Source organism: Podarcis raffonei, chromosome 2 (assembly GCF_027172205.1).
Source record: "Podarcis raffonei isolate rPodRaf1 chromosome 2, rPodRaf1.pri, whole genome shotgun sequence".
Classification (NCBI taxonomy): Eukaryota; Metazoa; Chordata; class Lepidosauria; order Squamata; family Lacertidae; genus Podarcis; species Podarcis raffonei.
Window position 1 is genome coordinate 39,105,217 of NC_070603.1, and position 23,468 is coordinate 39,128,684.

Consider the following 23,468-nt stretch of genomic DNA (forward strand, 5'->3'; position numbering starts at 1 on the left):
GTGCACAGCGGCTCCCATGGTGAGATATTTGTGAGTGAAGTGTGGGTGCAGCTCATTTCTCACTAACGAGCAGCTTGCAAGTTGCACCAGAAGCACAAAACGAAGAAGCGCAAGTCATTTGTGTTCCCTCTTTTGTGCAACATACAAATGGCCATCAGATGAACTCCCTTCCGTGTTTTATTAGCCCGCATGTTCCAAGGCTCAGCCTGACATTCACAATATGGATTCAGAGGTTTAGTCTAACATTTTGTTTTCTCTTCATCTGCCATTGCACCGGTTATTCAGCTTCCCTTGTTACTTCAGCAACAAGCTAGACTGAAGTTCCAAGAATACTCTTTAAAAAATGAAAATCTACCTCCACACTCAACCACCAGATTATCACCTCAGTGCTCTGCCAGCAGAATACTTGAATTTAAAACAGTTTAGCCCCATGATAGCCTGATTTGTGTTTTTTATTGGTGCTTCTGAAAGCTAACCTCAGAAGCACAGACTAAAAATGTGTTACAGGAACATGAGACATTGCATAGATTCCACAGAACATAAATAATAAAAACCGTTCACCTTGAAGCAAATGATGGAAAGAAAACCCTGGAATGGCCCTTGTTTGCATCTTGCATCCCCACTGTTTTCCTCCTTACCTGACTCAGCCTGCAGACGGGCTTTCTGTGTTGTTAGATCAGTCACTGATCTCTGGTTTTCCTCAGATTTGGCTTTTATTTCACTGAGCTGGTCCTCTAACGTACGACACATTTTCTCTAAATTAGCCTGTGGTAGTAAGAAGTGAAATGAAACAGGATACATTATGCAGTCAGTCATGTATGTGTGTTTACTGAGAAAGTCAAAAGGAAACACACACAAAAGGAAGAATTTATTGTGAACAAAGAAAAATACATCTCAAAAATGCTGAAATGGATGAATGTTTATTATTAAATTAGCCCAAAGAGTTTTGGTTCAAGTGCCTCCTTCTAGGGCTTATATGTTTCTGCCCAAAAATCATCTGCTTCAAAGACCTTGCTGGGCAAAAGATCACCTTTTCAGAATATTTGAGATACATTTCTTCTTTTTGTTCACAGCTAAGAATGTACATTTTGTAGTCTGGACTGTGAACTACTCAAATTTACTTTCAAATACCTTAGACTTGGTAACGGACTCGAGATTGCTGGCCAGGTCATCAATCTCCATTTTGCACTCGCTCTTTTCCTTCTCCAACTTTTGTTTGACACGTTGCAGGTTATCAATTTGCTCCCCAAGCTCCGCCGTACTATCAGCATGCTTCTTGCGGAGAGTTGCAACTGTAGCTTCATGCTGCAGGGCAGATTCCTCCAGGTCACGCCTCATTTTCTGGAATTCTGCTTCCCGCTTCTTGTTAATTTCAATCTGGGCCGAAGTAGCCCCTCCAGCTTCTTCAAGCCTCTCGCTGATTTCCTCTAGTTCACGTGCCAATTCAGCCCGCTGCTTTTCTGCCTTCCCCCGAGTTGCCCTCTCAGACTCAATCTCCTCTTCCAGTTCCTCAATACGAGCCTACACAGGAGGAGGAAGTGGTTATGGTTACCAGTAATTGATAATGAAGTTGTTGGTTATGTGAAGATGCTGCTTCACAAAGGTTCATAAATCAAAGAACGAGATATAAGGAAAGGAGAGACCAGGAGCTCACAATCTAAAATCAGCAGTGGAGAGATGGAAGATGCTAAGATAAATGTGAGAAAATGCAGTTACATGTACTTGGACAAGGCTGCAGTTGGGAATAAGAATTCAAGAGGTTAAGGCAAAGGCTTTGTAAAACGGGAGAATTTGGAAGGCGGGATTTGGAGAAAAAGAGACATTACATTTTCAGGGAGGAAATTCCAAGTAAAAGGGGCAGTGAGAAAAATGGGTGAAGCTGATGGAAGAGCAGGGCTGGCCCGCCCATAAAGCGAAGTGAAGCAGGCACCTCAGGCCAGGGGTGAGCAAACTTTTGTCCACTGTCCCTCAGACCACGTGGTGGACCGAACTATATTTTGAAAAAAAATAATGAACGAATTCCTATGCCCCACAAATAACCCAGTGATGCATTTTAAATAAAAGCTCGTATTCTACTCATGTAAAAACACCAGGCAGGCCCCACAAATAACCCAGAGATGCATTTTAAATAAAAGGACACATTCTACTCATGTAAAAACACACTGATTCCCTGACCATCCGTGGGCCGGATTTAGAAGGCGATTGGGCCACATCTGGCCCCCAGGCCTTAGGTTGCCTACCCCTGCCTCAGGTGATGGAAGCCCTTGCAGCAGCACCCCCACGGGCACCACACCTCCACTGCTGCTGGTGGAGAAGCAATGCTGGCATTGGCGCCAATTTCCAGCGACATAGGAAAGGGGTCTTCAGTAGGTGCAGTGCGGTGGCAGGGCAGCACTTCCTATTTCACCTCAGGGGGCGAAATGGGACATGACACCCTTGTGCAAGGGATCAGGAGACTTTTGGCATCAAGGGTGAGAGAGTTGCAAGGAGCAAAGGACAAAACCAGGGATATATTGGGAAATATTAGCAGAAAGTCATGTTGGGGGTTGTACTGGTCATGGATGGAAATGAGAAGCATAGTGACACAGAAGAGCTGCTTCAGAGACACACATTTGAAAATAGATTGTAATGTAATGTAATGAGGCTGTTGAAAACAAACTATTCAAAACAACAACAATTTGAAAATGGAGCCACTGTGGTCCTAATTCATTGTGTCCTACCAAACATATATTTGAAACAAATTAATCCTATTAAACTTCTGTCTTTCATTGCTTCCAGACAACCTGTTTACTCAGCATAGTTACTGTGCTAAGGGCATATACCAGCATCTACCCAAATGGGTGGTAGATCTGCACAAAAGTGTGCTGAAGTCTGGAAGCAGTCTTACAAGGAGGGCATGTTTCATTTTATCATGTTTACATATCAAAGATTATTTATAACCAAACATTTTAATTCTTGTTGCCAAGTGAAAATGAGCTGGGATACTAGAATGAAGAAAACAATTTATACCTGAAGTTCTTTGATTTTCTTCTGCAGCTGGATACCCAAAGTTTGCTCGTCTTCAATTTTGCTTTGCATTTGACTGTACTCAAAGTCTTTTCTATAAAGGAATTGAAGAGGCAGTTTAATTAAAAAGCTACCCCATAAACATATTTTAATATGCAACTACAATTTACGATTTCCGTACTTCTTCAGCTTTTCTTCTAGCTGCTGTTTATCATTTTCTAGATCCATTATGGATTCCTGGGCAAGTTTCAAGTCCCCTTCCAACTTTCTCTTAGCTCTTTCAAGATCCATGCGGATTTTCTTTTCCTGTTCCAACGAGCCTTCCAGCTGCAACAAAAGCTTAATGTTAGTGCCAGTCTCAGAGATTTTTATAATGGGAAATTACTAATTCCTTGGGTTAAACTCAATATTAACAAAGTATGAAGAATGGACATTTGCTAGCAGGAAAGTGAGCATTTCTGTATCTCCAGCTAAGATGGGAGGCAAAAAAAACCCCCAACACCCTTCAGAATGCTCCTTCCCCATCGTCACACAAATATCAGTACAAACTAAGGGTAGTGTTCCTTATCCACTATTGTTTTGCTAATGATGTGCTTCCAGAGGATCTCCTCTGAACTCAGGGACCTTTAAACCAGCTTATTCAGGGGGAAACTTGTATGTTAGCAGGAGAACCCTGTATCCTGTTATGTGCAAGTTCCACTTGGGCACATTAACAGGCTCAAAAACAAACTTCATTAACTTAGAGATGTTTCATTTTCATTTGTATACCACCTTTTTACATAGCTATAACTCAAGGCAGCTTATAACAATCCAGCCCAAAGCAAGTAAGTCATCATGAAAAAATATCATGCAAAGTTCAAGAATGACTGGGATTAGCTGTCTCACATCATCAACTTGCTGCTCCAGCTTGGTTTTCGCTTTAGTGAGAGTGTTAACTTTGTCTTCTTCAGCTTGTAGGTCATCAAGAGCTTGTTGATGGGCCTCTTGGAGGGCTTTCTTCTCCTTGGTTAATTTCACAATAGTTTCATCCAAAACTGCCATTTCTTCTGTTAGGTTCTTCACCTACAAAACACAGCATAAGATTGTTGATGGTGTTGAGATCAGCTGAAATACTGATTAAGGACGATTAAGGGCAGACATTGTAAGGATAGGATCATTGTAAACTTACTCTTTGTGTTTGTCCTTAACTTACTGTCTTTAATTGCAGAGGTAGAGGCACGAGATGGGAAGCCATTTTACATAAGAAATTAGCAGTTTGTAACATGAGAGTGAAAAGTGTGACAATTTTTCAAAACTTTATATGGCAATTGAGTATCTTGGCAGATAGTACGGGAAACAGCATTTTGAAGGCAATATGAAAGGTTACCTTGTTTTCAGTGGCATGCTTTTCTTTTTCAACCTTAGCCAGTGTTAACTCCAGGTCATCAATATCTTTCTTCAGTTCGGAGCACTCATCTTCCAGTTTCCTTTTCTTGGCTGTCAGCTCTGCATTCAGCTCTTCTTCGTCCTCCGCTCGTTCCGTCAGCTCCTTGATTTTTGCCTCCAGCTGGATTTTGGTTTTGATCAGCTGGTCACACCTCTCCTCAGCATCTGCCAAACTTTCACTTTCCTTGTTAGAGAAAAATGTATCATATATATTATCATTCAACTCCATCAGGCAGTATAACAGTATACCACTTTCTAAATTGCTTCCCCCCCTTTAAAGGCAGCTAAAAGCTTTGACTTCTCTACATTTTATCTCCATAACTGGGATCCAAACCAATTCCAGGTCATCAAGGTGGCTTTAGACTTGTGTTTGTCAAATGACAGCCACACATGACATGCTGCTTTAAAAACTGGTAAGGGGAGGGAAGGTTTTCAAAGACAATTTCTGTTATGGCATGAGGGATGTCTTCTGTTCCAGGGGATTGGAGAACAAACAAACAAACAAACAAACATCACACCAGCTGGACACAAATTCATAGAAATTCCTAAGCATGTCTTTGCATCTCAGCCCATTAGTGCGTATCTTTCTGCAAGATGGACCATTCAGATCCAACATCATAATCAGTTCCACCTTCCCACTATATTTATGCCTTCTCTTCCCTCTCTGTGTTTGATTTCAAGATTTGGTGGTCACTTTCTCTCTCTCTCTCTCTCTCTCTCTCACACACACACACACACACACACACACACACATATATTGCAAGTGACACTGTAGCATTAGTTCAAGATGGGATTATCTGTGCTGCACCTATATAGCCAAAAAGGAAATGCAATACAAAAGAAGACGGGAGGAGTTTTGTGGTGCCAGTGTGACCTCTAAGACTGTATGCTGTTTAATGTCTCTTGTTTACTGAGAATAATTCATGGTGGGTTGCTGTGTGTGTGTGTGTGTGTGTGTGTGAGAGAGAGAGAGAGAGTATAAAGGCTATGTTTGTAAGCTTTTTCAACTGCTTTTGTTACCATTTGACTTTAACTGGCTGTTCTTCAAACTTAGCATAAGTAACTGTTCTGGCTGAAGGAAGGAAGGATCTGAAAAGGGTCCAGCCAATAGGCAACCTAGCTGTAGCAAGTTTTCCTGCAATACCTGATGGAAGGTCAATTCCCTTCTCAATTACAGCAAAGGTGACTGGTCATCTGCTGCCCAGGGTGCCAGGTGCAAACAAAGGAAGGACCAGCCAAATGCAAGATGACAGCAATAGGAAGGAGCGTGACACGAGGCAAAACAGCCCCAAAGCAGAAAAAGGCAGCTCATGAACAGCCCGAGATGGATGTGAAGGGCAGCAGGGTAAGTAGCGGCATGTCAGAGTACAGATCTTAATGGGAGCTTGCTGTGAAGCGGCTGACGCAAGCTACAGATCTCAACTGGGGACAGCTAACTGAAGAGGAGAGGGAAAGGCCTGATGAGATCGTGATAATTTAATAATTTGCTTAGAGCACCACATTTCCTAAAACTGACCATGGGGAGATATTTGTGAATTACTCACAGACTGCACTTGAAGCTGCAAGTCATTTTTCTCTTGCAGCAAAGAGACCATTTTCTCTTCCAGTTCCTTCCTTTTGGCTTCAGATTTAGCAAGTTCTTCTTTGGTTTTTTTAAACTCTTCTTTCATATTGGCGAATTCTTTCTCTGCCTCTGCACTCCTCAGCAGTGGCTTAATCTTGAAAAACAGCTTCATCCAAGGCCAGTGTTTGACGTTCATGAACGAGCGAATGTTGTACTGGATGGTGAAGATAGCTTCCCTGTGATGGAACCAATTCACAGAGTTACTCATTGCGGAAAGTTAGTTTTCCTAAGCAAAGCTCGGGAGCTCCTTAATGAGGCTTCAACTGCAAAATTTCAAGAGGCTCGCCTGCAAATAATTAAATGAACATGCAACTACTTGACGATTTATTTCCCTTAACTCAGGGGTGCGGAAACCTTTTAAGCCCAGTGGCTACATTCCCTTCTGGGACCACATGCCAGAGGGTGGATGGGGCCAGAGGCAAAACTAGATAGAGCAGGGACATCCAGCTCCCAATAGACTGCAGTCTACTCACAGTATAAAAAAACTGGCAGTGATCTACCCATTGTCATTGGATGGAACACAGTTGTTGAACTTTTTTGGGAATGCCAAAGTTGTGGAACTTTTTTGGGGGGAGCCAGAGTTTTTGAGCTTTGTTTTTAGCTTTCTTTTCTTTTCTTTTTTTTGGGGGGTGGGAGATCACTGAGGGGCCAAAGATCCACCAGGATCTACCAGAAACACCCCGTGATCCACCAGTAGATCGCGATCTACCTGTTGGACATGCCTGAGATAGAGCAATGAAATTTTACAATTGCGCAGTAGGCTAGTTTCTCCATTCACACCCTGTTCTCCGCCCAGGAAAGCAAATTGAAGTTCAAGGGCACATTCCAGGCAGGCAAAAACACTCAGAAGGATGCAAAGCAGGCCCAGTGATGGGTGGAGAGGGTCAGATAAGCCTGAGGTTGCCCACTCCTCCCTTCACTTGAGCAAAATAGTGTGCATCACCCCTCTTCTGAAAAGCTGATTTAGCACCTACAGTTAACAGAATTTCAAGAGACCTGTAGCCCAACCATAGCTACTCAGAAGTAAGTCCATTGGTGCTTTCTGCCAGGTAAGTGAGGTTGGGATTGCAGCTTAAGCAATTAGTTTCAGTTTGCCAGCATTTCTATGTATAACAGAAGAGGTGAGGTCTGCTCCTATAGCCCAAGGAGATTATAGCAGCATGATAGGATTACATAGGCACAACAGAGAGAGGGTGGAAGAAGTGGAAATTTTAAGGAGTGTTTCAAAAATATCATTTGTAGGGTATCTTTCCTCTAACACTTCTGGGGAATCAAGGTAAGGGCGGGAGGGGGAGGCTCTGCATATAGTAAAGTGAAGCTCCCTGGTGTAAACCTGGGGAGAAACATGATACCTTCTTTCCACCATTTTTTGGTATTCTGTTCTCATGAGGTACCCTCTGCACATAGCTTGTGTGCGAGTGATGAGCAATGCTAGACGTTCGTCTCTCATCTCTTCCAAAAGGCCCAGCAACCCAGCCTTGAAAAACACCTAAAAAGAGAAGGCAAAGTATAGTCGCTGCCCAAGTAGAGCCACTGCTTGTACTCTTCTCAGCACAGAGAAGTGCTTACTTTGGTGTGTCCAAATTTGTACTGGGTGTGATCAATATCAATAGATCCCAGCAGTTTCTCACAGGCTTTCTTGCTGTCCATAAACTGGCCCTCTGGGATAGCACTAGCATTCAGAACGCGGTATCTGTCCATTTAAACACAAACAGGTTTTAGCGCTCTAAACAGTGGAGAAGGAAGAAGCTCTTTCCCACTAGCAAACACTTCTAAACAGCTTAGGTAACTGCCCATAAATAGGCAGCAAGATTGTGGTTAGTTTGAGGAGGCTGCGATACTTTTTATCCAAATATTTATTTGTATTGTACAAAATCCTAAAGGGAAGTTCCCCAGGCAAAAACAGTGAGGGCAGGGCAGCATTAAAAAGCATATTTTCTGCAAAAAAATACCATTGTATCTAAATTATAGTATATAAAGTGATGCTCAAGCAGACACAGGTGTCATTGTTATCCAGAATTCTAGACAGTGTTTTCCTAACAAATTGCCTCAATGCAAATTAGGAAGATCACAATAAATGTAGCTGAGACCTTTGTTTAAAATCCCCATATAAGATTCTGTTTGGAAATCCCTTCCTGCAGATTCGAATGCCTTCAAGCACTCCATTACACCGTAGCTGGTGCAGAACAAGCCTGTGATCCATTGCACCTGTGGAAGAGAAAACCTAAATAGCAGCTTTCCCTGATACTCGACTGAACTCCTGCTGGAAATTGATGTCAGATTGTCTTAGTTACCTGGAGTTTTAGTTTCATTGGGGATGATGCAACGCACAAAATGTGGGTGAGTTGTCCGCAAGTTGGTCATCAGTTTGTTCAAATTTTCCTGTAATTTGGAAATTTATATTAAATGCTGTTAAAATTTTATTATTCTGATAAAAAGAGCCATATTATATTTATTTACAAATGTTCTTCTTCTTCCACATGCCCTAAAATAAAATTGAAATGTGTAGGCTAATAAGGTCTGCTCCCCAAAAATGGAAATAAGATTAACTTATTTGTTACATTTACTGTACTTACCCCCACTCCTTATTATATACAAGCTTAATACCCATAAGCACACCTTTAATATTGTTTATTTTATCATTTCTAATTATTAAATTTTCTGATCCCTTTGTAATTTAAGTAGATGATGATCACATGAAAAAAGCAAAATTATTGGGGTGTGTTGTTGTTTTAAATAATGTACCCACCTCAGATGCATGATCAGTTTAGTCCAGCATTCAGTTTCCAACAAAGGATCAAAGTCAAATGCACCACTGGGTGATATATGCTCTTAGGCACTTCTATAAGCCGTCCACCATTTGAGCTAATGGCACCACATATACAAACTATTGACTATCCAATTAATGAGATTTGCTTCCACAAAAATATATTTATTGCAGCGGGGCACCTGTCTTTCTGAGGATGCCTGCAAGCCTTACCCTGAAAAGTGCAGAAACAGTTTGGAAGGAAGACCCCTTCTTCTTGGCAGCTTTCTTCTTAGTAGCACCACCACTTTCAGCTGCAAAGCAAGACGTAAGTACAATTGGCAATATTTCTGGTCAGCCATTCTGGCTATCCTTCTAACTATGGTCAGTGCAAGAGGTCACACAGTTTTAAGCCAAATATAATAGATCATGGTGGCCCAAGTGGGTCAAAAGACACGGAACCCACAGGCCACACACTGTCTTGTCACAGGGGTGGGGTGGGGAGTGAGGCCAAAATTTGACACACCCACCCAAGTCCTTACAGTGTCCTCCCAGAGCTGGCTAAGTGAGGCACCAGGCTTTGGGGAGGAGGCTTTGGCTTGGATCTAGAGCCCTCACACCGCCTGCCCAAGCTAGGAAAGCACTAACTAGGCTTTGGGAAGGAGGAGGGAGAACTCTAGGACCCTATCAGAGCCCTCACACCTCCTGCCCAAAGTCCAGTGCCTTGCTTAGCCAGCTTTGGGAAGGCAGCATGAGAACTGGGGGGTGCATCAAATGTTGCCAGAAAAGGCCTTGAGGGCCATGTGTTGGACCACTCTGTAATAGATGAAGATAACATACCATCCTCTATGGTAGCAAAGGCAGCATAAAGATTGGCCAGAATCTTAATGGATGATTTCTGATAGAGTCCCACAACAGTTTCATTCAAAGGGTCTTTGTTCTTCTCCAGCCAGCCAGCAATATTGTAGTCCACAATCCCTGCATAGTGGACCAAGGAGAAGTGGGCCTCAGGCTTGCCTTTGACAGGCTTAGGTTTCTGGAAGTTAGCAGATTTTCCAAGATGCTGGTCATAGAGCTTGTTCTTGAAAGAAGTGTCAGTTGCCTTAGGAAACATGCACTCTTCTTCCAGGATGGAGAAAATGCCCATTGGCTAAATTGAAAAACAAACAAGTTTTATTTCAAATATATATTTCTATGAAGTGGATATTTATTTACAAGGCAACAGGGGTGGATCAACTATGAAACTAGTGAAGCATAAGCTTCAGGGGCCCTAATCCCGGAGGGGTCCCAGAAGTGCTGTTATTCCACATTGCTTTGAAAAAAATGGGTCTAGTAGATCCAGTTTCAGTCACATGACTCAAACGGATTAATTTTTTGCTGTATGTATTTCACCAATTCCAAAGTTTGAGAGTCAGTAGCACAGATGTTGTAAAGGTGAAGGGTCACAGTACAGCAATTTTAATAATAATAATAATAATAATAATAATAATAATTACTAATAATTTATTTGTACCCCGCCCATCTGGCTGGGCTTCCCCAGCCACTCTGGGCGGCTTCCAAAAAATATATATATTAAAATACTTTAATACATCAAACATTAAAAGCTTCCCTAAACAGGGCTGCCTTCAGATGTCTTCTAAAAGTCTGGTAGTTGTTGTTCTCTTTGACATCTGGTGGGAGGGCGTTCCACAGGGCAGGCGCCACTATGGAGAAGGCCCTCTGCCTGGTTCCCTGTAGCTTCTCGCAGTGAGGGAACCGCCAGAAGGCCCTCGGTGCTGGACCTCAGTGTCTGGATAGAACAATGGGGGTGGAGACGCTCCTTCAGGTATACAGGACCGAGGCCATTTAGGGCTTTAAAGGTCAGCACCAATACTTTGAATTGTGCTCGGAAACATACTGGGAGCCAATGTAGGTCTTTTAAGACCGGTGTTATATGGTCTCAGCAGCCGTTCCCAGTCACCAGTCCAGCTGCCACATTTTGGATTAGTTGTAGTTTCCGGGTCACCTTCAAAGGTAGCCCCACGTAGAGCGCATTGCAGTAGTCCAAGCAGGAGATAACTAGAGCATACACCACTCTGGCGAGGCAGTCCGCAGGCAGATAGGGTCTCAGCCTGCGTACCAGATGGAGCTGGTAGACAGCTGTCCTGGACACAGATTTGACCTGTGCCTCCATGGACAGCTGCAAGTCCAAAATGACTCCCAAAATCTGAGATGTAGTAATTCATATGTGTGTGTGTGTGTGTGTGTGTGTGTGGTGATCTGTCATAGAACAACCCCACTGAAGAAGATAACAGCGGTTACCCAGACCTTGTTGCTGGTCGTGAAGGGGTCCCAATAACAGTTCAACTTTCAGGGCCTCAAAAATCAAGGTCCGCCACTGCAAGACAATATGGCAAATGTACCTTCTCAATAAGCTCAATGCAGGCAGCCAAATCCATTCCAAAGTCTATGAAAGTCCACTCAATCCCCTCCTTCTTGTATTCCTCTTGTTCCAGCACAAACATGTGATGGTTGAAAAACTGTTGCAGTTTCTCATTGGTGAAGTTGATGCAGAGCTGCTCCAGGCTGTTGAACTAACACCAGAATATATTATGTTAATACGATGACTTTGGCTTCAAAAGTACACAGGTAAGCAGTTTTTAGAATTAATTCTTCACAATTTTTAGAGGAAAGAAGGAAGCTATGCAGAAGGGAATAGTGGAATATTTTCTTAATTAATGGTACCTCTTTGAGGTTAGGGAGGAACTTGTCCCTCTCCAAAAGGGAAGAGAAGGTGTGAGCATGGGGAAATTATTCTTCCCCTTCCCCAGCTCCCCATATCACCCATTACAACCATACTCTGGGACAGAGTACACAAGGCAAAATACATTTATATAAAGCCGACTTTCTGGAACAAGTTCAGCCTAGGCAGTTAATTTGGCTGTTACAAGAGAGGCAAGAAGTTGCAATGGGTCCACATACCTCAAAGATTTCAAAGCCTGCAATATCTAAGACCCCAATGAAGTGTTGCCTGGACAGCTTTGTATCCAGCTGTTGGTTGATGCGAAGTACCATCCAGAAAAATAGCTTTTCATAGACAGATTTGGAAAGGGCATTGACAGCATGATGCACCTGCAGGCAACAGTCCAGACAGTTAGGGGCCACTACATAGTTAAACAATGTTACTGCACAAGTTAGAGCTCAATTGGTATAGCATAAAATGGTTAATCTCAGGGTTGTGGGTTTGAGCCCCATGTTGGGCAAAATATTCCTGCATTGCAGGGGGTTGGACTAGAAGACCCTTGTGGTCCCTTCCAATTGTGATTCTATGAATCACTGTCTGGCCTAGGATATGGAATGACCCAGGAATAATAGTGTTAGCTAGTTAAGATGGAAACTGAATGATCACAGCTCAGAAACCCACCACAAGAGGTGAGTAGTTTAAATATCTGGTCTTTCTGCTTCAAACTTCTCCTTCCAAGTTGGGGTGGGGAATACAAGTTGCTTGACCACAGGGCTTCCTGAAAGAAGATGATGATGGTACTGGGTGCCATGTAGATGTTGTCTCATCTCACCAGAAATTCCTTTCTATCTATCCCAAACCACTGCAAATGCCCTATCGATTCCCTGCTGGTGTGACCTTTTCTGAATAGTGCTCCAGTGGCATTAATCTAGCTGAGATGGATGTTACCAGAAGAAAACAGATTTTCCCCAAAACTTGTAAATCCTTACTAAGCAGCATACCGAAAGGAAGAAATGTACCTTGCCTGAGTAAGAGCCCCTCACATAAGCTAATAAATGTTTTTGATCTGATGCATGGCCTCACCTGGTCCACTGTTTGACCTTTGGTCACATATTCATTTCCCACTTTCACTCGGGGAAAGCATAGGGCTTTCAATAAATCGGAAGAATTCAGGCCCATCAGATAAGCTGCTTTGTCAGCCTCTACAAAACAACATATGAGAAGCAAATATTGATGGAACTCTTTCAGGACAGCCAGAAAACAATAATCATTTGAGAATGGGATAATCACAATTAAAGTTGTAACTGCAATTGTAATTTACTCATTAAAATTATGACAGGGAGAGTGATTCAGATGAATTGCCAAAAGCTGAGGAAGAACTGTATATAATCTCTTTTAATGTGAAATCTTTCCAGGGATGCTTTGCACACCTCACGTGAAAATTCTCTCCCCACGCACCACCATGAGATCTGGAAATTGGCTTTTCATTAATGGTGTATGCCAGAGATCTGTTACCTTCACTGCCATCTGGCTCTGCCTGCTCCTCTCGTGGTTTCTGCTTAAACTTCATGTTCCCATAATGCATCACTGCCCCAGTTAGTTTATAGATTCCAACTCTCTCTTCAGCAGTGAAGCCCAGGATGTCTATAGCCGTCTGTAAGATAGTTCAGGCAGCAATTAGCTGAAATTGTTACTCAGTATTTATATTAGCAGCAGCACTTATACTTACATCTGTAGCTATTAGTTCCTCTTGGTCATCTATGCTTTGTACTGAAATCTCCCCTTGGCTTATAAATGGGTAGTCATAAGGGTTTGTTGTGATGAGAAGCATTTCTGAAATGAAATTAGAAGAGTCTGATAATCGCCACATAACATCTTAGATTAAGATACAGAAGGAGAGTAAATGGTTCTGAGCAATTCTCTCTCTCCCTCTCCCCACCCAGTTCTGTGTAGCGCTGGTTGAGCAACTAGCATAAAATCCTCTTTTGCTTTACCAGATAATCTGAGACATTCAGGAAGGAAATAAATGAGAATCCTGCTTACCAATAAGTTCGGGTTTCTTATTGGAGAGAATCTGATAGAAAATATGGTAACTTCTCTCAGCCTTCAGCTGAAAAGTTACTCTTGATTTTTCCAGCAGATCTGCAACAAAGATTCACAATTTAATGTTTGTAAACCCGGTTTAATATTTGACTGGCTGTGTTCCAATCTGGATACTTACAGGTCTCAATATCTGCAGAGGCCAGCTTTCCAGTGGCACCAAAATGAATCCGAATGAATTTGCCCTGCAAAGTACAGAGGAAAAAAGTCATAACAGAGAACCAAAGACTTTCAGAAAACACAACTACCAGGATTAGATCTATTAGGGATTTTTCATTTTAACATTTTTGCTTGTTTGTTTATGGGAATTGCTCCTTATGTTTCTGGATGGAAGGGGCATTGATTTCTGTGTTAAGTTTCTATTTTTAATGGAAGGTGTTAGTTGCTTTGGTGGCTCAGTTGAAAAACCAAAAGATGAGATATACTGTATTGGCCTGAATATAAGACACACTTTTTTTTTCCAAATTCCGACCGTGAAAAATTAAAGTGTGGCTTAAATTCATGACCTTACAAAAATTGGCTTTTACGATATCGCTGTAGGATTTTCTAATACATTTGCCATTTATGGGTGTGAGTGCCTGCAGAATTTTAAGGGAGCGTCTTATATTTGGGTATTGTATTTTTTTCTTTTTTCCCTTTAAAGGTGCGGCTTATTTGCTGGTGTGGCTTATATTCAGGTCAATACGGTAACTATTTCAATAAACAAATGATTTCTGTAAACAGGGCCAGCCCTCTTAGTAGGCGGAGTGAAGCAGCTGCTTCAGGTAGCAAATGTTGAGGACTGGTGCTAGAGGTGTTGAAGGACAAATCTGTGTGCTGTACAGCCTGTCCTGTGCCTCCTAAGCTAGTCTACTAACCTCAAGTACATTAGAAAATGCTGTTCTACTGCTAGAGCTGAATCCCAGCTTTTGGCTATTTGCATTTATTGATGTGCACAGCTCCACTTCCTTCTCTGAAATGTATCAATTTGCAAGCTGCTTTCTTAAAATAAGATAAGTTTAGAAGAAAAGATGCTACTGAAGCACTTAAAAGTCTTGGCACTGGTGTACAACTTATCAAAGACAAACAAGAATTTGAAATATTTACATAAAACTGATATGTGAATTGCCTGTTAATTTCTCAGCAACTACAAAGCAAGCCACATTCCTTCAGCGGGACTTCCTCCAGGGCAACACCTTCATGATCAGTCCCAGGATGTGAAATGCAAACACAATAATGAGACAGCTGATATTATTGGCTAAAAAATTGATAACGACTTTTAGATCCTGCAGTGTATGCACCACTCACAAAGCGAGAGGAGTTGTCATTCCTGACAGTCTTGGCATTTCCAAAGGCCTCCAATAGGGGATTGGCACTGATGATCTGATCCTCAAGTGTCCCCTATAAAAGGAAAGGAAAGGAAATATTTGAAAAGTGAATAATAAAGCAATGGAAGTAACAGCTATTGAATGTACATAGATAAATACACAAGACTTTGGGCACAATGCTATGCTCAAAATGCTATATTCTACAGCTAAGTGTTAGCTTTCACTCTCCAATTTGACCAAGTCTTAATTAGATCCTTAAGTCTGATTAATGTGAAGAATGCCTGGGTCATGAATGGACCTTGAGTCATATTTATGTTCATTTTAGGACAAGTGATTGGTCTTGGGTATTCAGATACAGGTGGTGTGTTAATTATTCCTTGCACCAAGCAGGGATCTGAAAGTGACTCAAGGCTTCAAGTGAGAATGTGTTTGTTGAATGCATCCTTGTAGCTACTGTATGATCCCTTCCCAGTTTGTTTGTTTTTTTGGATGTTTGACTCTGAATTGCTCTGATAGAGAGAGGAAGGGAATGAAGAAACGAAAGAATGAAAAAGGGAGGAAAAGAAAGGAAGGGAGACAGGAGACAGGAAACTGTAAGAAACTAAAGGTGAATTAAGAAACAGTTTGTGGCCATGCCTTTCATACTACATCCTTTTTTCCTGGAACAAGATATAAAAGTGTGGCTAGAACAGCAGGAAATTCTCTGTGCATCTCAGCTAGAACCATTCCTGTGTGAGGAATGATTTGTCCTTTCTGCCACCTGGACAGCTGTCCATGGTCCTGTGTTGCCTAGCCTTAGAGGCACCCTTAGACTAGTGGCTGGATATAGCCACATTTTACAACCCGTTTCGGGCAGAGGAAGATAGGTAATGCAAGAAAAAGAACAAGAAAAAAGAACAACATACTCTTCAACCACTTCCCTTTCTCAGCAGTTGCCGTGAAAATTACTGAGATGCTTTATGCTGTAAGTGCTACATAGCTTTTTATTGTAACAGCTCTGGAAGCAAGCGTCATGAGGGGATCACAGAATGAACTGCCGTATTTTTCGCTCTATAAGACGCACCAGACCATAAGACACACCTAGTTTTTGGAGGAGGAAAACAAGAGAGAAAAAAATCTGAATCCCAGAAGCCAGAACAGCAAGAGGGATCGCTGCGCAGTGAAAGCAGCAATCCCTCTTGCTGTTCTGGCTTCTGGGATAGCTGCGCAGCCTGCATTCACTCCATAAGACGTACACACATTTCCCCTTACTTTTTAGGAGGGAAAAAGTGAGTCTTATAGAGCAAAAAATATGGTAATTATTGCTTAGAAATCCACAGCCCTTATTTTAAAGAAAAAGCATGCTTTAAAAAAATCTTCATGAGGCTATCCAATGTGGATCCAGTAAGTGAAGTCTCAGGGCTTGGTGGATTGTGATACTTTGGCTGTTAGCGCCATTGTTTCTTAATTGATGAAGGAAATTCTATAGACCTGATCACTTAACAGAACAGAGTACAGTTGTACCTTGGTTTTCGAACAGCCTAGTTCTCGAACGTTTTGGCTCCCGAATGCCACAGACCTGGAAGTGGCTGTTCTGGTTTGCAAACTATTTTTGGAAGCCAAACGTCCAACAGGGCTCCCAATTGGCTGCAGGAGGTTCCTGCAGCCAATCAGAAGCCACACTTTGGTTTCCGAATGTTTTGGAAGTCGAACGGACGTCCGGAACAGATTCCGTTTGCCTTCCAAGGTATGACTGTATAACTAATCAGGAAGTTGTTCAGAGTCTATGGTTCTTCAGCAGTGCCCTTTGTATGCTTACAACCACAGGTTTATTTGCACTAATGCCAGCCCATCTCGTCCTACCTTCATCTTGGATTGAGATTCCTTTTTCTTAGCTCCTTCTCCAGTAGCTGCAATTGTTGCAAAGTACTGGATGACACGCTTGGTGTTGACAGTCTTTCCAGCACCAGATTCTCCACTGTCATGATAAAAGCAAGCATCATGTAAAGAAAAATGGAGGACCATTACTTATGTTATAATTGTACTTTGGCAATATGAAGTAGGACAAACCCAAAGCATCTGCTTACGTGATCAGGATAGACTGGTTTTCGCGATCTGCCAAAAGGAAAGAGAGGAGCATGCTCATTATGCTGCAGAGGCATGTGCTGAGTTACAGGTTCAACCACTGGAATAAATTCCTTCAAATCTGGGCATGTGATAAAGGTTTACTAAGCCTGATGGTATCTTGATTGTTCCTCCAATTCCATTCTGCTTATAACACCTTATTCCCCTTTCAGTTGTGAAGTATACGTACCAGTTAGCATGAACTGATAGGCGTTGTCAGAGATGGAGAATATGTGGGGAGGCACTTCTGTGCGCTTTTTGCCCCGATAGCCAGCCACCACTTCTGGATTGTATACAGGCAGCCATTTGTATGGATTAACAGTGACACAGAAGAGGCCCGAGTAGGTCTGCATGAAAACCAATAAAAATACTGTTAGACCCTTTCCCTTTGGGGATTCCTTTCTGTGGACCAGGATAGCACCACTTACATAAATCATCCAGGAGCTGTAGCGATCTTTGAGATTATACAAAACAGCAGGTTCATGCAGATGCGTCAGCATTGCCATGTCCTCAATTCTGTCAAACTTAGGTGGATTCATAGAATACACATCATCTGGCTTGACAGTCAGAGTCTGAAATGCAAAGAAGGAAGGACTTTCGATGAGGAATGGTTATGCCACAATGCAAGTTTGCAATGCAAATGAAATTATTTCAATAGTGATGGCATATATTTAGGACCCACGCTATTTTTGTGATTTTTAAAATAATTGTAAGTTTTAAAAACTTTTTAATGTTGTGTTTTAAATTATTGTAACCCACCCTAGGATGTTGGGGTGAAATGTAGGATGATGATGATGATGATGATGATAATGATAATGATAATACCACCACCTATCTTCAGGACAGACCGAAAACTCTATGTGTAAAAATTAATATACCTTTTATAGAGATGTTTTCAGTAGCTCATCCCAGCAGCTTAAGTGCTTCGCAAATTTTGTCCCAATTATGATCAGAACAATTCAGCTGGAAAATCTTAGCACATGCTTGTGGAAAAAGAGGACTCCACACCCCACACCAAATCTTCAAAGACACTCACCCTGCCATCATCTGTGTCCACAGTCGTTTTGCCACCTTCAGTGCCCTTGATTTTCCCTTTGGCATATTCCTCCTTTGGATCAGCCACGAAGCAATACGTCTTGGCATCAAAGGGTTGGTTCTGAGCCTCTATTCGCTCCTTCTCAGATTTTCGGAGAAAGGGGGCAGCCACCCCAAAAACCTCCATTTCTGCATCACTGCTCATTGCTGCAGCTGAAAGTGAGACAGGAGGGTCAGTCCTTATTCTGTGGAAGCCTAGGAAACTTGAACTAGAGACATCATGTTCAGACAATACCAGACATGGTCCCTATTCCTAAATCTAAGAGAGTGTACAGCAGCGTGAATGATCCCTTTTGTAAGCAGAACAGAAGGTCCAGCTATTTCCACAAACTCCCATTTTCTCTGTAATCCTGACATTATGTACTACGCCAGGGGTATACAATGGACAGGCAGGGACCGGGGTTACATCCCAGACCACGCCCCCCCCCCATGTCAGTGGGCCCTGTAAGACCGCACTGCACCACCCTTTTCTGCTCCCACCCCGTTCCAACCCATTTTGTGACATTTTTGTGATGTGTCTGGGTCACTTTCAGATTTGGGCCAATGTACATGGACAGGTTAAAAACAGTTGTTGCCTTTAGTGCCACCCAGGTGTTATTGGACTCCAGTTCCCATCAGCTCAAGCCAGTGGTGATGATGGGAGTTGAAGTCCAAAAACACCTGAAATATGTGGCATTGGATAGCTCACACTAAATTCTGGGCACACTCTCCCTTCAGTTTTCTATAATCCAATCGTTCTGTCTCCTGAAAGATCACTAGCTTACCTATGTCTGCCTATTTGCCCTTAATATGCTTCTTACGTTGCTTTATTTTTATCTGCAACTGTCCTAAGAACTTTGTTAAAGGGCAAAATATCAATACCAAGGAGAATTAAGAATGAATATAAGTAAATTGCCATTTTGAAGCAAATAACAATAGTGAGGATAGTTTAGCATCCATGAAATAGTTGCACAAATACAAAATCTGGAATCTAGAAAAGAATGCAGCACCTTGCAATTGATTTTTTTAAAAAAGTTTCAAAAGGAAGCATAATAATTTGAAAGAAGAGCCTCATGAAATACAGAAGTACGGTAATTATCACAATTACATCCTGCCCTGTGATAATTTTGACAGAAAACATAAATTATGCAAAACAATTGCATGTAACATAGCCTGATTTTTATATTCGAGTCAAATTAGTTACTTTGGTATAGAATTGATATTATTATAATTCTGTGAATGGCCTATCTGGTGCAGGAAAAAAAACCAGTTGCTTACTTTAGCCTTGGTAGGATCACTCCCCTTTTTGGAGCCATCCAAACCCACCCAAAGAGACCAAATGTGGCTTGCTTGCTTCCTTGAGTGCTTTTAAATCTAGGCATCTAGCATATGTTGCTTTTCACAGCAAGGCCTGAGATGGGTGGGTGGTTTTTTTTTAGTTCTACACATTCCTTAAGCATAGTTCTTTGGTGAGGAAGCACCTCTGTTGTGCCTCCTACTTTCCAAGTTACGTTTTATTGGCTTAGAACATGGGATGAGATGAACAAGTAAGATGGTAACTGGAACTCCTGGGCAGAGGAAAGTTTTGGTTTACTCCCACTTTCAGCATTCCTGCACTCAGTGTAAATGGAAGCCCCCTTTCCTTTCATCAGGTTGTGTCTGTGTTGCTGTTGAATGTCCCTGTGTACTGGGAAAGGGGAGGAAGGAGAGAAGGGGTAGTGGCTGTGAAACTATAAGATTACTTGAGATATGAAGTGGCACCTGTGCTTAGCAGAATGTTGATTGAATTCTGCAGTCTCTGTGCTGAGTGGATGGGAAGTAGCATGTGTCTGCATGTGCTGTGAGTGAGAAACAAAGAACCCTCAACCATCTGCTGCAGGCAGTTTCAGGGGATGGAGCTGCTGCTTCTGATGATGACAGATTAGGGAAAGAGATCATACTAAACGTCTTCCGGAGGAGTAGCCATGTTCCTCTATTGCAGTGAAACAACGGAGTGTTGTGGCTGCTTAAAAGACTAACACATTTATTGGCGATAAGCTTTCAAAGATCACAGTCCACTTCAGCAGAGGCGTGAAGTGTTCTCCTTACTTATAGGGAGGTGTGTGTGTGTGTGTGTTTGTGGGGAGGATTGTAAAGGTGAGGTCAGAGAGAAATGAAATGCAGAAGAAGTATAGATAGTGACAATTATTTATACTTAACAATGGTAATTCACATAATAGTTCACAATGACACAGACATCCTGGCAATGGTAAGCCAGTGAACACATAAAAACCTAAACATTATTTGTTTCGCTTCCATCCACAAGTGATAATGTTCAAGTGCCTGATGTATTGTAATTCAGGGACTGGCCTATTTGTAAAATGCAGATGGGCATTGTGGGCAGATGATGACACATATCACCTTAGCAGATGTGGGGGCGAATGAAACCCTGAAGTTGTGGGTGACATTATTAGGTCCTGCGATAGTGTTTCCGGAGTAGATATGCAGAGAGCAATAGAATCATAGAATTGTAGAGCTGGAAGGGACTACGAGAGTCCTCTAGTCCATCCCCCTGCAATGCAAGAATCTTTTACCCGATGTGGGGCTCGAACCCATGATTAAGAGGCAGCCCTCTTTAGGGAAGCTTTTAATGTGTGACATTTTAATGTATTTTTAATCTTTGTTGGAAACTGCCCAGAGTGGCTGGGGAAACCCAGCCAGATGGGCGGGGTACAAATAAATTATTATTATTATTATTATTATTATTATTATTATTATTATTATTATTATTATTCTCTACCAGCTCAGCTACCCAAGGCATCTGGATCTGCCAAAGGGGCTGCTTTCTATGTCAGTATCTTTTTAATATGGGCTGTTGTTGCTGCTAAGTAGCTGTTTTTGGTAGGGGTGCTATCTGAATGTCAGTATATAGACCTACCACCTAAGGCCTGTGAAAGAATGAGGGTACATTTCAGCCTTCAAAGACACTGCAAAAGTTCTTAAAGTAGTCATCCTAGAGCAAAATACCTTCAAAGGGAGAGTGCTGTGTGAAACCAATGAATTACAATTTATCAACATTTTCATTTGGAAAGGAGTAGTCCCATTGACTTCTGTGGGTCTACTCTGAATGTGACAAACATTGACTATCACTTGTGAACTGAACTGAGACAAAGGATTTTTTTGTAGCACAATACATGTGTTAATTGGCTCACAGATGTCAGGGTCATTGAGAACTGTTATTTATCTGATGCCCTTTTAAATGTGTGGTGGGAGGGGGGATTATTGATTTGTTTTTGTTCTTATTTTCATTATGCATTTTGTGTTTTTTATAATGTAATTTTCTGCTGCGAACAGGTAAAGGGTGGTATACTAAAAAAACCTAAGTAACTAAGTACTTTTCTACATTTTATTTCTCTCTGACCTCACTTTACACAACCCCCTCATCCCAACTCATGTGTATATACACGTATAACTCAAGATAACACTTCATGCATCTGATGAAGTAGATTGTAGTCCATAAAACTTCATGCCATTTTAAATTAGTTCATCTTTAAGATGCCGTAAGACTCTTCGTCAAATACTGAATGCTGGAAAATGATAACAGAAGTGCATGGGAGATTGGTTTTTCCAAGAAATGGTCCACCTATTTCTTAGAATGTCATTCCTTCACCCACAATTTGCAGGCAGGAAAGTCGAAGTATAGAGAGGTACTTTCCCTCTCCTCAATACACAAGCACAGAAGCACTGCAGTTATTATCACTCCACAGCAGACTGATTGAGGAAATGAAATTGCATCACACAAAAAGTATCAATAACTGTAATTTGGGAGATGGGGTAGGGGTGGGACACATAGCGCCACACCTTGACTTCTCACCTTTTTATTTTCCACTCCCAACAGAAAGAAGAAAGGAACTGGATGAAATAAGACGTCTAATCTAGAAAGGAGCAGACAGCGTAAGCATTCATGAGTCCAGTATCCTCAACAGCTGAGAATTTTTTAGAATCTCAAAATACATTACAGAAATGGACCCTCTTCCCCCTAAAATTCCTCCTCAGAGCAAAGTGCCTTTAAGCTCAGCTAAAGTATAGCTGCCCTTATTGTCTAAATTAACACTTGGTTGCCCTGAGATCTCTCCCAAAGTGGGAAGCTCTGGAGTATGTTGCCCATATTGCAGGAGGGAAGGGGGTAGGGGATGAGGATGGAGGGAGAGAGACTGATTATCAAACTTACCTCTCACAGCTCGCAGCCACCAGTAAGCCTTTCATCTCCTCCAGCTTTTATAGGCTGTGATTCTTCTCTTAGCTCAACCCCTCTCTATATTTGGAAATCAGAGACTGGTCCTAAAGCCTGCTTGCCACTTATACACTTATTTACCCTCAGAAAATGTATTAATAGAAATGACCAAGTTTAGTCATTATTTATCAGTTGTGATACTTTGGAATGGAAGCTAACCATTTCTTTAAACTTGGGAAGTAATGCCAGTGCAGGAGAGATCTGGTGTTTGATCCCTTTAAAAAAGAGAGTTTGTGGCAGTTTTTCCATCTGGCGCTCTTATTGGATCAAATCCTGCAAATATACTTGCATTTTAGTAGCCTGGCAAACAGCTATTTTATCAATTACATTTTAAGAATCAGTTACATTTTAGGCACTAAAATGCAACATTTGAGATTCCCCAAACACATGTGCAATATATATTCATACATGCATTTGACTGCAGTTTGAACCTATATGTGGAAACATGTATTTTCCTGGAGTAATGTGTGAAGAAGCATCCACTATCAGCAGGAATGTTGACACTAAAAAAACTCTTCTTTTTTGTTTTGCCTAAGCAAAGCCTCAGGTAAAAATGACAGTAAGAAAACAGAACACTGGGAATTAAGCATAGATGGTCATGTGTCCATTCACACACACAAACAAAGTGCAGGAAAGTGTGTGTGACTATATGCTCCATCTGGTTGAGGGAGATCATGTGGGTCTTTCTGCCATCCCAATTGGTCCTGCTCGCATGATTACAATGGTGTAGGCTGTGCTACAAGGGACTTAACTCCCTTTCTGTGTTAAAAGGGAAGAGGGGTAAGAAGGTACAGAAGGGCAAGCTTTGAAAGAGTGACTGAATAAAAAGTGAAGTCAAGACAGGAATAAATAATTGCAAGCCATTTTGAAGACCCTTCTTACTTGCTTTGTAAGATTTATTGTCTGCCCTTCACCAGGGCAGGTTGAAACTGTATAAAGAGTTATAAAAACAGGTAATACCATTCCAACAAAAATGAAGTATAGATTCAGCAACAAAAATGGTGGATTCTACAAAACAAAATAGTTTAACTGTCAAAGGCCAGAATTTTGTATGGAGAGAGTTTAAGGACTTTGGTCAAAAATGAAAT

The 23,468-nt window shown here is 41.7% G+C and overlaps 1 protein-coding gene and 1 long non-coding RNA gene across 3 annotated transcripts in view; one reads left to right on the plus strand and one right to left on the minus strand.

Annotated features, from left to right (window-relative positions):
- Positions 1–8,284, plus strand: part of LOC128407579 (uncharacterized) — a 30,866-nt gene extending 22,582 nt beyond the window's left edge. The window contains exons 6-7 of the long non-coding RNA XR_008328836.1: positions 5,609–5,776; positions 8,197–8,284. This is a non-coding gene — a long non-coding RNA (uncharacterized LOC128407579). The remainder of the gene's footprint in view (positions 1–5,608; positions 5,777–8,196) is intronic.
- Positions 1–22,624, minus strand: part of LOC128407573 (myosin-3) — a 32,974-nt gene extending 10,350 nt beyond the window's left edge. The window contains exons 1-28 of one of the 2 annotated variants that reach the window (XM_053376084.1): positions 22,318–22,624; positions 21,961–22,021; positions 18,070–18,281; positions 17,462–17,605; positions 17,224–17,380; positions 16,997–17,024; positions 16,773–16,887; positions 14,911–15,003; positions 13,745–13,808; positions 13,567–13,665; positions 13,253–13,356; positions 13,039–13,177; positions 12,607–12,725; positions 11,763–11,912; positions 11,204–11,374; positions 9,642–9,951; positions 9,036–9,115; positions 8,350–8,437; positions 8,146–8,263; positions 7,625–7,748; positions 7,408–7,544; positions 5,976–6,231; positions 4,373–4,615; positions 3,892–4,068; positions 3,188–3,333; positions 3,010–3,100; positions 1,132–1,521; positions 639–765 (exon numbers count right to left, since the gene is read on the minus strand). In XM_053376084.1, the coding sequence (XP_053232059.1) occupies positions 639–765; positions 1,132–1,521; positions 3,010–3,100; positions 3,188–3,333; positions 3,892–4,068; positions 4,373–4,615; positions 5,976–6,231; positions 7,408–7,544; positions 7,625–7,748; positions 8,146–8,263; positions 8,350–8,437; positions 9,036–9,115; positions 9,642–9,951; positions 11,204–11,374; positions 11,763–11,912; positions 12,607–12,725; positions 13,039–13,177; positions 13,253–13,356; positions 13,567–13,665; positions 13,745–13,808; positions 14,911–15,003; positions 16,773–16,887; positions 16,997–17,024; positions 17,224–17,380; positions 17,462–17,605; positions 18,070–18,273 (3,874 nt within the window). In that variant the 5' untranslated portion in view covers positions 18,274–18,281; positions 21,961–22,021; positions 22,318–22,624. Of the gene's footprint in view, positions 1–638; positions 766–1,131; positions 1,522–3,009; positions 3,101–3,187; positions 3,334–3,891; positions 4,069–4,372; positions 4,616–5,975; positions 6,232–7,407; positions 7,545–7,624; positions 7,749–8,145; positions 8,264–8,349; positions 8,438–9,035; positions 9,116–9,641; positions 9,952–11,203; positions 11,375–11,762; positions 11,913–12,606; positions 12,726–13,038; positions 13,178–13,252; positions 13,357–13,566; positions 13,666–13,744; positions 13,809–14,910; positions 15,004–16,772; positions 16,888–16,996; positions 17,025–17,223; positions 17,381–17,461; positions 17,606–18,069; positions 18,282–21,960; positions 22,032–22,317 lie in introns of those variants that run through there. The other variant, XM_053376083.1, reaches the window with a different exon arrangement.
- Positions 22,625–23,468: the final 844 nt, after the last annotated feature.